General features: G+C 43.2%; 3 protein-coding genes across 4 annotated transcripts; 2 read left to right on the top strand and 1 right to left on the bottom strand.

The window, feature by feature from the left end:
• Positions 1-1,049: 1,049 nt before the first annotated feature.
• Positions 1,050-3,693, bottom strand: zcchc17 (zinc finger, CCHC domain containing 17). 2 transcript variants are annotated; one of them, XM_029167039.3, is made up of 7 exons: positions 3,575-3,693; positions 2,948-3,123; positions 2,626-2,726; positions 2,439-2,530; positions 2,261-2,361; positions 2,035-2,180; positions 1,050-1,834 (listed from the first exon to the last, which is right to left on the bottom strand). In XM_029167039.3, exons 2-7 carry the CDS (start codon positions 3,084-3,086, stop codon positions 1,664-1,666), a joined length of 750 nt encoding a protein of 249 aa, XP_029022872.1. In that variant the 5' UTR covers positions 3,087-3,123; positions 3,575-3,693; the 3' UTR covers positions 1,050-1,663. The 2 variants fall into 2 exon arrangements, with proteins under 2 accessions (XP_029022872.1, XP_029022874.1); XM_029167041.3 differs by lacking the exon at positions 3,575-3,693 and adding an exon at positions 3,266-3,543.
• Position 3,694: 1 nt separating this feature from the next.
• On the top strand, positions 3,695-7,820 carry snrnp40 (small nuclear ribonucleoprotein 40 (U5)). Its single transcript, XM_029167038.3, has 10 exons — positions 3,695-3,934; positions 4,453-4,582; positions 4,751-4,844; positions 4,964-5,129; positions 5,259-5,381; positions 5,844-5,964; positions 6,068-6,150; positions 6,526-6,587; positions 7,226-7,329; positions 7,539-7,820. The coding sequence occupies exons 1-10, from the start codon at positions 3,824-3,826 to the stop codon at positions 7,586-7,588; spliced, it is 1,044 nt and encodes a 347-aa protein (XP_029022871.1). The 5' UTR covers positions 3,695-3,823; the 3' UTR covers positions 7,589-7,820.
• An 823-nt stretch (positions 7,821-8,643) lies between these two features.
• On the top strand, positions 8,644-15,000 carry nkain1 (sodium/potassium transporting ATPase interacting 1). Its single transcript, XM_029167042.3, has 8 exons — positions 8,644-9,055; positions 9,252-9,608; positions 10,414-10,551; positions 10,628-10,708; positions 11,119-11,316; positions 11,414-11,474; positions 12,286-12,367; positions 12,621-15,000. Exons 2-8 carry the CDS (start codon positions 9,555-9,557, stop codon positions 12,628-12,630), a joined length of 624 nt encoding a protein of 207 aa, XP_029022875.1. The 5' UTR covers positions 8,644-9,055; positions 9,252-9,554; the 3' UTR covers positions 12,631-15,000.
• The last annotated feature ends 88 nt before the right edge of the window (positions 15,001-15,088 follow it).

Genomic DNA, 15,088 nt, shown 5'->3' with positions numbered 1-15,088 from the left:
TTGTGGTCATGAACATGGTTCTGTCAATTTTAAGTGTTTAGTTGGGCAAAATAGTTCAGTCGTGTACAAATCTAAGTATAGCGTGACCACAGTTTCCACAGGGATGTTATTTATAGATCCTTAACAACGCCTCCTGTGCCGGGAGAGTTTTGTTAAAGCTCATAGTAGGTGGGCAAATACTCATGTATGTGACGTGTGTGCTTTCTAAATTGAGATCATTGCCTCTGTTGGTTGATTGGTGTCATATGTTAGCGAAAGACTGCCAAGTAGAGACAGGGTGAAGAGGTGAAAGAGCCCAGGACAAACCAGTAACCTTCTTCCAAAAGCTCGCTAACTCTGGAAAATATGCATGCAAATAAACTACATGCAGGATGTTCCAATTAGGTTTAAACATTAGTATCATTGAGATACAATTTGCTTGATCGTGTGTCCTATTTCTCCAGACCTTCAGGATCCTCCAGAGTACTTTATATAATGCTAATGGTACAAAAATGTTTGCAGAGTCTAGCTGATAAGGGTTCAACCGTCCATTAAAACACAAAATGCATTGTTCTTTCAAACACAATGTATAAACTAAATTTGTTCTTCTGAATATAGCAATGTTGCATGTTCAGAGGACCTTGTATGAGATTGACGCCTGCACACTGCCCCGAGGTCAAATCAGGTTAATACATGCTGTAACAAGTTTGCAAACTCAACTTTTTTGCTAACTGATACTTGTGAATTTCATCCATTTCTGATTGTGCAAGATGTGAATAATGCCAAATGTCAGTATAATTCCATTACTTAACATAATGTTGTCTCACATTGACAAGTATAAACCTTCACCTCATGGGACATGACCCAACCTGGCCCAGCCTAAGATCTATGTTGTGTAAACTCCCAGTTCAACACTTAGACGACTACCTGAAAACAATAACATTGTACAGCCCAGGGGCACATCAGACTGAACATGAATTTCTGAATTTGTGTGATTCACTTTAACCCAAGTACTCATTGTAACAGCAAGATTGAAAGTTCAGGGCCCAGAGAATGAACCACTAAGAGAGTTTTCATAACCTTTATAAATTAACACTTTTATTAGGGTTCACAGCTAATGGATGAGTACAGTGAGAAGGAAGAAAGTAGCACAAGGTTCCTGTACAGTTTTTTACACAACGCATCCTGCAACTGTACATATGTGCCACTACCACTTCCTGTGTGTGACATTCTCTCTCTGTATATTGTTTGAAGGATTCCTAGACCGCCCCACCAAGACTCTATGTCACCTCATATCCGTATCAGTAACACGATAGCCGTAAACAATTTACATTTCAGGATGCCATATTGCTTACACCTATCTGGTTGGTGTAAACTCATCCCTCTGCAGGAGAGACGGGTTACTTCAGGACAACTTGTCACCTGATTTCTGGTTTGCAGCGCATTCCTTTTTGCACCCGTTTGATGACAGGTGGTTTTACTACTTTCAGTAATATGTCGAGGAAAAATGGGAACTAAATTTGATGAAGGTTTCCATAATACACTGGTAGTGGAGAGATAATTCTAAAACATTAAGCCGAAAGTATGTCACTGCCGATGCCCACTTCCTCATTTGCATCCAATAGCTGCAATGCGTGTGTGTGTGTGTGTGTAGAGGCTTGTTCTTTTGAGTCGTGTGAATGTATCAGCTGTGTTTGTGTGATTTATGTTTCTTGTGTTTCTTCTTCTTTTTGTCCTGTTTGTCGTGAGTGTGTTCATGCCGCCTCCTTTTGGATTTGCATTCACCGACACTGCTACTGCCGCTGTCGCTGTCGGACTCCTTTTTCTCCTTCTTCCTCTTCTTCATTTTCTTCTCCTGAGATGATAAACGTATTAAAAAGGTAAGAAGTAGTAAGAAAAATATTTCGTGTGAAACCTGAATGAGCATACTTTTTAATGCCTCATAACTAAAGCTGTTCTCTGTATCTGTATCAGCAATAAACTACAATATAGCCTTTCAAACAACAAGACAAAAAGGAAATCAGATCCCGAGATGAGAACCTCTCACATACTCACCTTTTTCTTCTTCTTTTTGTCTGACAGTTGCTGTGGTGCAACTGTAGGCGTCTGCTGCTGTCCTTGTTGTGGCTCTTGGTCGTCCTCTTCAGGCAATAGAGCATACTGCAAGCCCGGAGCAGCGAAGCAATCTTTTGTAAAGTGACCTGAAAAAAAAAAAAACATTTAGTTAAAATTATTTTAAAGTAATTTGAAGTTTTGGCCACATAGTGTTTTACGCTCATACCTTTGCAGCCGCACTTTGAACATGTTGTGTTGAGTACAGCCTCCAGTGCGATCCTGTTGCCAGTTTGGTCTACAAACCGCCTACGTCGCCTTGCATCTTGCCTAAAATATGCAGAGAATCATAACCTATCTGCAGTATACCCACAAATAGACGTGAAAAAATTAAATTTGAAGCTTACTCTGCCATGACATTGTTTGGATCCAAATCCCTCCCTGTTCCCTGATTGACAGCTTTCATTGAGAAAGACAATTTCACTTTGTCACCCTGAATCTGAGAAGTAGAGGACAGAAATGAAGTCTCTTTGATTATATCTACGACTTTACTACGGACACTTTATGTGTGTGTGTGTGTGTGTCAGTGGTTACCTCTCTTCCAATAACTTTAATCCAAACCTGTTCTCCCATAGAAACAATGTCTGAGGCATTCTCAACTCGGGAGGCTGACATTTCACTCACATGCACTAGACCTTTTATGGGTAACAAAATGAGGTTAGATGTTAGATTCACACAAGTACATCTTCACTGGCTGTGAAATTATATTTTGATGGACATGTAGGTCAATGTTGCTACAATAAGTTACTCAGAAAAAAGAAATTCAATTCATGTCAATTGGTCATTACTGCTTACTCTCATATCTAAATTTAAGATCTCTCAAAAAAGGTAATCATGGCATTGCCTCTACACCCACCTTCCTTCTTGTATCCTGGCAGTCGAACAAAAGCCCCATAGCTTTGCAGAGAAACCACCTCTCCCTTGGCAATGCTGTGCATTGGTGGAAGACCATCCAGTCCAGAGGGCTCGGATGCAGACCCACCACGGTCACACATTCTCTCAGTGAAGCCAGATAACAGGAATTAACTGGCTCTAGAGAACGAATGTTAAAATTTGCTTTTTAAATATGGGTAGGAGAATTAAAAGGTGAAGTAAATGCCATTTATTTGTAATAATAAACCCTTTCAAAACATTTCATAAATAGTGAAGACGCTATACTACTATATGCATTTACCTTTTGCATTACTTGCTGTTACAAAACATGATGATAGAAAGACGCTTTTGCATATTCACATCTTAGAAACTATAATAGTTGGCTGTTTATATATGGTCACTACAACTTAAATTTGAAATAAAACTAAAATAGCAACACCGAAGCTAACATTTAGCTATCTAGATTACAGGGTTGTTTTGATTAGCAAACTAAGTTTAACCTGAGAAAATCACATAGACTGGTCTGTAACGCATTCATGTAAGGTTTTGAATGAATAAACACGCCTTATATCGTACGAATAATAAAGCAAAAATTATAAAAACGTTTTACCCTTCGTCTTAGCGGAGAGGATTTAATTTTACTTCCGGTGTGAATTAGAGTGACAACAATCGCACCAGCCAATCATTGCAGTCGGTACAAATCTAGACCAATCAGAAGTCTCAGAAAACGGAAGTAATTCCGTCTTTTCTTCGTTGGTACTGCGTCGGTCCATGTCCCTCCCGAAAGACGTCCATTCATTTTTCTGATTTAAAACATTGAAATTCAACGTTTTTATCGATTTCCGTCGATTAACCGGGAATGATTGAACCCAAGAAGAGAGCCGCGGACATGGCGGTGGTCCCGGCAGCCGTCAAGCGACCCCGGACGGAGCTGGTGGCAGCGGCTCAGTCTCAGCAACTCGTGGCCTCGGTACGGAAAGAAAAAACAGCAGCAGTAGAAACTTGTTAGCTAAACACAGTCTCCCTTCTAGCTTAATGAATTTATCCACCTGTACCTGGGAGCAGATAATACTCTTAAAGGAAACATTTGATACACATAAAAGCCTGGAAAAATATGTTAAGCCGGAAATATGGAAGTTATGTTTACTTAATTGACATTCGGCCAGGTGATGTTCGGATTTTCATGTACATGATTGTGGGATCGTTCTGCAAACGTGCAATGCTTGATTTCTTTTCATTTATCGACGAATATAATGTATTTTGAATTGTTTCAACTTCACACTGCTGCTGAGCTGTGGTTGTAGTATTTAACATACTTTCATAGGAATTAAGAGAGTGTACATTAACAACGTAGGTTGTACAAGACAATACTTTATTGCAGTTTCTCAACGGTATTTGTTTTAGCAAGTTACAGCTGGTTTATTGGATTTTTTTTACATTAGTCACTCAACAATTTATTCAACTAAGAATATGATTTGTGTCACATAGGGTCCCCCACGGACCTCCAGCCTGCAAGCCCCCATTATGTTAATGTCTGGCCACGAGGGTGAGGTTTACTGCTGCAAGTTTCATCCAAATGGAGCCACGCTGGCCTCGTCAGGATTTGACAGGCTCATATGTAAGTAATCAGGACTTTAAGCAATGATTTGAGGTGTTTTCAAGAAAGTTTGACCCATTTCTTAAAGGCAATGCTTACCTGTAATCCATAACTTCACACCAACTTGTTGCAGTATAATTGTACATGTAGTAACTGTTAATATTGTGTATCTGTGTTTTGTCAATGCAGTGCTGTGGAATGTGTGGGGAGACTGTGAAAATTATGCCACTCTGAAAGGACACAGTGGAGCAGTAATGGAGCTGCACTATAACACAGATGGCAGGCATGAACAATCATCCTAAATGAGCAAACAATGATCCATTATTCAGAATGACATAGGACTGAACAAACAAGTAAGTTTTTTTTTTTAAATTGTTTTCTTTTACTTTTGTGTTTTTCCAGTGTACTGTTTTCAGCAAGCACAGACAAGACTGTCGGTGTGTGGGACAGTGATACAGGAGAGAGGATCAAGCGCCTGAAGGGCCACACCTCCTTTGTGAACACCTGCTACCCTGCTCGCAGAGGACCTCAGCTTGTCTGTACTGGCAGCGATGATGGGACAGTCAAAGTGAGTAATTTCCACCTGCCCTCTTCTGTTTTGGAGGATGGTTATGTTGCTACCTATTTATTTTTTGTTCAGTTGTCAGTCTCTTCAGGCTGGTGTTTAACTTACTGCATGTGTTTTTCATTTTGATAGCTTTGGGACATCCGTAAGAAGGGAGCGATCCACACTTTCCAGAACACTTACCAGGTGCTCGCCGTGACCTTCAATGACACCAGTGACCAGATTCTGTCAGGAGGAATCGACAATGACATCAAGGTACTGGGCTCCAGAACCCAAAGAAAACAGGGAATGACTGTGGAAATTGAATAGTTTTTGCTAAGAGCAAATAGCTTACCTCAGCTGTGTGGCATGTAACCTACAAGTAGTATTTTATTCTGTAGCGCAAATACCAAGTAGAAGTAAATAGCATCAGCATCTTTTGAGTGCATGCATTAAGACTATTAGGCAATATACCCAATTGCATTAAGACATCACTATTCTCTCCATTAGATGCTACTAAGCCGATAAATGGTGGATTTTCCCGCAATTGTTTTCTATTGATGAAACAGTCCTCATGTCCCTCTATGACAACAGTTGTGTGCTTCTTATTTTCCTTGACTAAATTAAGGCACCTTGCATTTATTAATGATTTATCGGCTTCAGCATCAGACACGTGTCAGAATACGACCTTTTGTAAAAAACAAAAAAAAGTTAGAAGGTGTTGATTTTGTTTTGCAGGTTTGGGACCTGAGGCAGAATAAGCTGATCTACAACATGCATGGCCACGGTGACTCAGTAACTGGACTCAGCTTGAGCTCAGAGGGTTCATACCTTCTTTCAAACTCCATGGACAATACAGGTAGGACCTGTTATGAAGGCTTATTTTTATATTTACTGCATTAAGGACAAAATATAGTTTTGTGTGGCTGAATTCTCTGTCCTTTCTCTATGTCACTGTGTAGTGCGTATTTGGGATGTTCGACCATTTGCGCCAAAGGAAAGATGTGTGAAGATTTTCCAGGGAAATGTTCACAACTTTGAAAAGGTAACATGAGGGCACATGCACTAGTGCTCATACATTATGTACGTTCACTGTCTAGCCAAGTCCATGTGATCCATGACAATAATTAATAAATGTCAACCCTCATTCTGTGCATAATATTGATAACATTAGTAATAATTACATACTTTATTGATCCCCTTGGGGTTTGGTGTCCTGACATGTCACTAGGGCAATCTAGGGGTCGAACCCCTGACCTTTCATAATTGACTGTTGTAGTGCCTACGGCCCCATTTTACAGCTAAGTAATAGAAATGCTGAACATCCAACTGGGTGCTAATGTTGCATGGCATTTTCTTTATTCTATTCTGCCTGACCTTTCCAATGCTGTTTTATCTAATTAGCCTATTGCATTTTCAGAATTTGCTGAGGTGCTCCTGGTCCACTGATGGCAGTAAGATAGCTGCAGGCTCAGCTGACAGGTGAGAACGAAACAGAAACATCACTTAGAGGTTCGGTGTAGGTTATTACTTGATTTGTGTTTGGTTTCTCTCAATAAATCTGTTTTCACCAATCGTTCGAAGAAACTTGTTTTGGTGGCTTTTCTAACCGCCTAATAAAAAATTTATTTAATCCTAGAATGCATTAGAGTATATTAGACCTTTTTTACGCTTTTGGGAAAAATGTAGACAGAACAACCACAGAATGTGGGAAAGAAAAGAATACCAATCAAATAAGCTCAGGGGAATTTTGTTACTTTAGTGCTGGTTGGTAATTGTACTAATTAGTAGTTAAATGTTGGTTTGTATTTGCTTCATGAGCTCAACATGTTATTATTAAAATTACATATTATAACCTTTTAAACACATAGTAACCAGGACAGTGTTTCTGTTGGATCAGGCCCATCTCCAACCAATATTTAATACTAATGGATAAATTGATATTGTTACCAATGTCAATTAGATGATGTTTCACTCAAAACGTATCCATGTTTTGTAAATTATTTTAGTAAACAACATTTAACTAAGGGTCTCAAATAAATAAATAAATAAAAGCGCAGTATTGACTTTTCTCCACAGCTCAGTATAATAGTTTCCCTATTTACTTTCTTTGTTGTCAGATTTGTGTATATTTGGGACACCACATCACGTAGGATCCTGTACAAGCTGCCGGGCCATGCTGGCTCAGTCAATGAAGTAGCCTTCCACCCAGAGGAGCCTGTAGGTGAGTGGGACCACTCTCAGGTGACACAGTAATATATGTTAGAGGACTTGTAAAACAGGTTTATTTTTTGTTTTGAATAGCACAAAGATAGCAGCTGAGAAATTTGAGAACAAAGGACATACTTTGTGAAACAATTACAGGAAATTGGAATTAGAACGAGTTTAATCACAATGGGTTTAATCACCTTCTCTCTTTGTCCCTCTGCACAGTGCTGTCTGGCTCCAGTGATAAACGGCTCTACATGGGAGAAATCCAATAGAGTGTGATTGATTGAGAGTGTGTGTATAAATTTGGATAACTGTGTGTGTGTGCGCAGCAGGCGACCGACTGTGGAAGTGGTTATGGTTGGTGTTGAGGGGCTGATAAGTGCTTCAGCTCGTCTCAGAACAACCTCAGGATTTGGGTCGTGCTTATTCATAGCGACCTCCACAACAACTTGTTTTTTTTATTCTGATTTGTTGCTTTTTAATAAACTTCAATATTCCGTAAAATACTGCTCATTTGTGTTTATCGGTTTACAGGCACTGATAATTGAGTACTGTATGATTCAAGTTGAACTGCACTAGTTTGAATTACCCTATATTTTGTGCTGAAAGGTTCCTCCAGATTACGTGATTCAGAGGAGCTTTTCATTACCAGATCTTTGTGTTTATTATTTAATTTTCCTACTTCATTTCTAGACTGATTAGGGAAATAGAAATAATTCAAAGGACACAGTGATGAAGTTCTTTTATTAGGTACAGCTCAAACCCTCAAAGACATAAGCAGCTTCCTTCTACTTTTGGATCAGACCCAAAGCCTTCCCGTCCGAGTTTGATATCATTATCGATGTTTACTTCAGAGAAAATTGATGCTTCCCAAGTTCTTGCATGTTTCGCAGATATTTGGGGGACCAAATTCTCAGAATCAGGGAATAGACCAGTTGTTTTTGCCAAAATACATGCAGAAAAACTCATCTGTAACAGAGCACAGTGAGATTAAAGAACACTAAAGGCCTAGTAAAGATCAAATAATTATGATCCAGTACTATTTTACTACATTTTAGAACTATAATGAAAATATCAATTACACAAATGTATAAAACTATCTCATCTTATAGTGCACATAGGTAGATTCTCTAAATTTGTCAACAGCTTTATATTTAAACTGTGAAGTGGACGTTAATAAATTTGTAAGGGTTTCGTTTTTTTAATGATTGTCACATGGCCTCGCGATGACCGCGTGTGTCTTGCTTGTAACCAGCGATAACCTCCCTGTGCTACAGTAGAAACGCGTCTTCTACTAAACCACGGCCGTTCACTGTGTGTGAACGACCGCGGGCTTCTCCGTCTAACGTCTTCGTGACCCGCTCCCGTCTGAGGCGCCGCCGCCGCCGCGAGACCCCGTTTCTTTTGTGCTCCCACCGAACGCCTCGCGGGGTCGCCTCTCGGCCGCGCGCGCGCACGCACGCGGGTCTGCAGAATCCATGCGGCTCCTCCTCGAGGGGGTCGCGGCGACTGAGAGCCCCCACCCCCTCCTCTTTCTCTCTCTCTCCGGGCTCCTCCTGCGCCCGCCCCGGCACCGATTGTTGACAAAAGACGCAGCGGAACGAAGCGAAAGGAGCCCGGTACCGGCGAGCAGACCTGGCCCGTAACTTGACTCGTCTCTCGGAGCGGCCCGGGAAGTGGAGGATCGGCGCGCGCGGCTGGCGGTGGGAGGTCGAGGACTCTTCCGCTGCTCGAAAACCGTGAGTCACAACGGGCTGCTTTGTGTCCGCGGCCGATTGAACGCTCTCCGTAGTAAGGCTGCGGGGCCGGTCCCCTCCTCCCCGCCGCCCCCGTGTGATTCGGTATCATATGATGCCCATTTCTGTCTACATCCTCGGGCCGATTATGACAGCCCTCCGTCTCTCTTTGTGCCTTTGTGTGTCCCCTCTCCGGAAGGTGTGGCCGGCGTGATTCGGTGGTCGGACCGCAGCAGGCCGGCGTGGAGCGGACGCCCCCCTCCTCCTCTCTTCCTCCGAAAACCATTAGTAAATCCCGACAAACCCGGCGGCCGGCATGGGTCACGCTCGGTGAGTCGCCGCGCCACAACAGAGCTCCGGGAGGCGTCGGCGGCGGCCGCAGGCGGGTCCATCCAGCCGGGAATGGTGTGAGCGCACGCGACCAGGCAGTCTGGATCTGACCGGGGACCCGTCGTTTCCCCGGAGCCTCCGTGGCTCCAAGCCGCGTCCCGAGCCCTCCAAGATGGGGAAGTGCGACGGCAGATGCACGCTGCTGGTGATCTGCTCCCTGCAGCTGGTGAGTGTGTGCCCGTGCGTGTTGGCGCGCGCAGCCCTTCGCCTCAGCCGCTAAGATATAATTAGAGCCGCGTGCTGCCGACCCGCACGCTGTAACCACACATTTCTGTCCGGCCTCACCGCACGCTCCCATTACGGGGCTTTGAGCTGCAGCTGCCGGGGGGCCGCCACGTTAGGCGCCCGGGTGCGTGTCTTTGAAGCCGGGGGAGCGGAGCAGGGGGCTGCGGTGGTGCTGGGGTGGTCTGTGGGGGGGTGACTGCCCCATGGTGGCAAAAGCTTGTGAGCACACGGGCCCTGTTCACCATCTGGTCTCCATCCTGGGGTTAAAGTTAGCTGTTGTGTGCCCATAAATAGCCACCACACTAAAATGTAATAAGTGTAATATGAGTCGGTGCTGAGGGGGCGCAGGCGTGGACGGCTGCTGGTGGAGGCTATTGTTTGCGGGGCTGATGAGTTGTTGTGGCAGGGGGATTCGGCCCATAGATTCTCATTAGTTTTGGGGGAGCATTCGGGGGGTGCTCCTCTTTTACAGTCACCGGACTGGCTGGTGCTCCAGGCAGTTACCATGGAAACAACTGCGGCAGACCTGTGCATGTGTGTCCCCCGTCACTGTGTGTGTGTGTGTGTGTGTGTGTGTGTGTGTGTGTGTGTGCGTGTGTGCGCGCGTCTGTGCTTGATTTCTGGCTCACGCGTGTTGTGCCTCCACATTTGCATGCGTCCACGCTGGCTGCCTTTGAAGTACCTGCGGTTCTGTGACACCCCCCCCCCCCCCCCCCCCCCCCCCCTCCTCTCTCACCGGTCCCTAGGTGGCAGCCCTCCAGAGGCAGGTGTTTGACTTTCTGGGCTACCAGTGGGCTCCCATCCTGGCCAACTTCCTCCACATCATGGCCGTCATCCTGGGCATGTTCGGCACCGTGCAGTTTCGCTTCAGATACCTCATCTTTGTGAGTATATTGGATACCTTTTGACGGTGTCCCAGTTCTATGTTTGTATTCACGTTCAGTTATCTCTGTCTGGCAGTATGCAGTATGGCTGGTTGTTTGGGTGGGCTGGAACTCCTTCATCATCTGTTTCTACCTGGAGGTTGGAAATCTGTCTCAGGTAAGTTAAGTGCCTTTCTATTTGCCCAGTGTTGCTCATGTGGTATTTGTTGGACCTCTATATAATTAAAAATTATCATATTGTAATATTTGGTACAGTCTGAAATGCCACAGTGTAATAATATCACATTACTTTTGGGATTTTATCTAAACGATGTTTCCCTAAATTTGTTCAGTGTTTATTCTTAAAGTGATGTTTGTGTTTCAAATTAATTTAATGGAACAAAACTGTATAAAAGAATTTTCAGTCATTTCTATGCATTCATATAATTGTAAAATAGCCCAACTAAGATATGGCAACTCAGAGGTCAAACAATTCACTTCCTAAGTGTCACACGCTGATTTTCTCCGTTAATCAACAAATAAAAAATAGCTTGTAGCCTTCTTTTATGAATATGAGTTTCTCCTCAGGACAGGGACTTCCTGATGACCTTCAACACATCCCTCCACCGCTCATGGTGGATGGAGCACGGCCCTGGTTGCCTGGTGACGCCGGTGCTAGACTCTCGGATGGCCCCCGACGACCATCACGTCATCACCGTCTCCGGGTGCCTCCTCGACTACCAGTACATCGAGGTGTTGAGTTCGGCCATTCAGGTCCTGTTGGCTGTACGTATCCAACACGCTCATGCACTCATAATGAGTAAGGCAGCAGTGACTCAGCCTGTATTACTTCATCACGATGCGCACTGTCTCCTCCTCGCAGCTCTTCGGCTTTGTATACGCCTGCTACGTAAGCAAAGTCTTCCAGGATGACGAGGACAGCTGTGAGTGCTCTTCTCTCCTCAAACTTTGCACGTCGTCGCTCGGCCGATTACTTGTGTCGTAGTTTCAGTGATGTTGTGTTTTTACTCCGCCTGAGTCATGAGCGATATCATCACAGGCGCTTCGCTCCGTGTGATCTCAGCGCTCAGTCTGTGGGAAGCATTTGAGGTGTCTGCCAGAATATTCCAGCAGTCAATAGCGTCTGTCTGTCTGTCTGTTGGCTTGGTTGTGCCATCTGTGTTTCTGAATGGTTCTTCTCTCCACAATCTTTGTTGTTACTGAATGAAACCATACGCTTGTTTTCCTATGGGCACGATCATTTGTCTGTCATTGCAGCAGTGAGTTAATATATTTTTAACACATAGGAAAAGAAGTTTTTGTCGTGATAAGTCTTGATAAATCTAGGTTTTACAAAAATTAATACACGACATAAGCTGTATATACAATATATATGTTTGATGCATGTTTTATTATAGTTTAATGAGTTGGAAAGAAAGATGTAGTTTTGGACAATCAGGGACACTTTTTTAGCTGGTACCAACTTGTGTTTATTCCTCGTATCGATTCGGAATGAATTTGAACAATGTATCAGTGACATAGAGGCAGTGAGGAGGATGATGTATCAGTGCACATCAGCCGATCCCGATGCCTCAGTGGCTTATAAAGGTTTACTGAAAACATTATGATATCATTTGATGCCATGATAGATTTTCATGCTAAAATATAATCTGGCCCTGAAACACAACACTTAAAACGAAAACAGACTAAAGCAAAATTGGATGATGTAATCGCTCTCTGTTCCTCTTCTCACAGTTGACTTCATTGGTGGCTTTGACTCTTACGGCTACCAGCCTCCTCAGAAGTCCTCTCATCTGCAACTGCAGCCTCTTTACACGTGAGTTACAAATATAGCTTTCATTAAAATTCTCCTTCTCCTGTTCAAGCTTATTGTTGAGCATTTGTCTCTTACTCGTGCTTTTTGGTTTCCTCTGCCATAGAATGTCTTTTAAACATCAAACTGAAATATGATATTATAAAAGTTGTCAAAATTAAAGTGACAAGTAAACTTGACATGTATGTCTCTTTAAATCCATGTGCGTTAATGTCTGAAATGCGAATCCCCTGCTCTCTTCCCTTCTGCATCCCAGGGCTGGTTAACTGCTGGTAGCGCCCCCTTCAGGCCAAACCCTGATGGTGTCACTGTGGACGAAAGGCAGGGGTGGCCCAGAACAAACTCACTCTGTGTCACAGTTTACCCGAATAATGGACATAACCCCACCCAGAGAGCAAGACAACTGTGTGCGTGTGCGTATGTTTGCGTGTGTGCCCGTATCTGAGAATGAGGAACACAGCCCTGATTAGAATGTACAGAGCTCAGGGAAGAACCAGCATGCCGGGTGGTGTGATGCGAAGGAGACTGAGGAGGTAGAGACGCAAAGAAAAAGAGCTGAGGACACACTTCACTAAACTGCCAGCTCTCAATACCCCCACAAGTGTGTGTGTGTGTGTGTGTGTGTGTGTGTGTGTGTGTGTGTGTGTGTGTGTGTGTGTGTGTGTGTGTGTGTGTGTGTGTGTGTGCATTTGAATGAGTATGACTGTTACTCCAGGACTAACAGGTGCTCTGTGGTTGCGCCCTGGACTCCTACCACTCGGTGCCCCTGTGAATTTAGTTTTGTGTGTGTGTGTGTGTGTGTGTGTGTATGTGTGTGTGTGTTGGGGTGGTCTGGGTGGGCTCACATAATAAAAAGAGGCACGGCTCGTACCTGTTGTCGTTTTAGAATGTGGTGATGTCAAATTAGAGCAGTCTTATGATTCCTGCTCCCAAAGCCATCTTTCCTTCCTCCTGTCCCATTCAACGTCACTGTTTTAAGTTATTACCCAGCACTGAATCCAGGCAGCTGGAGCGGAAAGGAGAAATACGTCTTTAAAAATGTGTCACAGAATCAGACTTGATGTTTTTAGATAAAACACTAATCCCTGGACACTAGTTTTACACACTCAAACCACAGTTCTGTTATTTTTAGGTACGGAAAAACAATTTTAGGTTTTGACTTCACAAACTATACTTATCAAGATTGTTTTGTACAGTAACAAGAACTGAAAATACCACCAGACTACATAATTGTGAGGTACGTCAAGCTCCAGTCAGTTTTCTGTGCCGGGATGTTTAATTTGGAGGAATTCAGCCTGCTGTTCATGTGATGCTGTTGATTAGCGATGCAGATGGCTTTGGGGTCAGGCATTAGTGTGTCTGTAGGGGGGAACATACTGTGCATGTAAATAACCAGCCAATGATTGTTTTGTTGGTTTCATTTAGAAAGGGGGGTTGTATTAGAGAGTGGGTGGAACTCGGGCGGAGGGGTAAGCATCAAGTTTTTCTTCATACCTGTTTCTCATGTCCTGTCTTTTTTTCTGCAGCTAATTCTCCCCATTTTCTCACTAACATGCACAGTGATATGGTCCTGAGTAGCTTTTGCATATGTAATTGGATACATGAAGAGGGAAAAAAGGGAGACAGGTATGAGGTGAAGACCTCATTGGGTGTCAGGTTAAGCTTGAAATAATAAAAACACACTTTCTACATTAAATCTGACCTCTGTTGCCATCTGTAGTCACATTTGTCTCATGCTGAGCGACTAAGGGTTTAATAAATTAAATGCTTTAAATCCTTCTGTTGATTACATTCTATTAATATTGGGATTATGAAGCACTGATTTTTTTCCAGATTACTTTAAAACATTAGACAAACAACGCACCCTGGTGAGATGTAAACTGTCTAATGCAGATTAATTTAGAAACATAATGTGATGCACTCTAGTAAAAAGAAATTGTACTTTGACATAAGACACACTGACATTTCAAGCTATTGAACATCTCCATGCCCCACGCTCCCACAGGAGACATCAGCTTTGAGTTCAGATGGTGACGTCATCTGGAGGGGTTCTGGACGACCAAGATTGCAATCTCTGTTATAGGATTACATCATATGGTGCACTGGATATAGTGCTGTTTGTAGCAGTCTGTGAACTTTTGAACAACGCAAATATGAGCAGAAATAGTATTTTAGGTGCAATATATTCCATTCTAAAGAGTATAAAGGTCTAGCATAAAGCATATATTTTCTTAGAATTAAGATGCTGTACTCGACTGTATGCAGTACGTCAACCACGCGCCACACGCACGTTTCTCCAACCCCACCGAGGTATTTGTGCTATTTGGGACACACGCTTCCTCTTCGCACCGTGCTCTTACATTCCGGCGGCGTAGCGACGCGTCCAGCAGACACATTGCCAGACCGTTGGTGCAGCGCGTTGCTATAGCTACCAGGCACCCCCCGTTACGACACACACCCATGAATAACTGTCCCAGAATAAACATCCTATAGCATTTATTGGTAGAAATGTTTATGTATATTCTTTATATTAGTCATTTGCTAGATTTGTTTTTTGTCTTGATTTATTTTGTAGAGGTCACACTAACGGATGTATAACGAATGTTTAATAAATAAACGTCTGCTTGTTTGCTTCATTGACAAATTTGTGAATGAGGTCACAACACATCTATTAAAAATACACCGTCCATGAGAACCGTGTACACACACATAACAAAGGGACCG

This window comes from Betta splendens, chromosome 11, assembly GCF_900634795.4.
Source record: "Betta splendens chromosome 11, fBetSpl5.4, whole genome shotgun sequence".
NCBI lineage: Eukaryota > Metazoa > Chordata > Actinopteri > Anabantiformes > Osphronemidae > Betta > Betta splendens.
The sequence above is the reverse complement of the archived record's forward strand: the minus strand, read 5'-3'. Positions and strand labels throughout refer to the sequence as shown.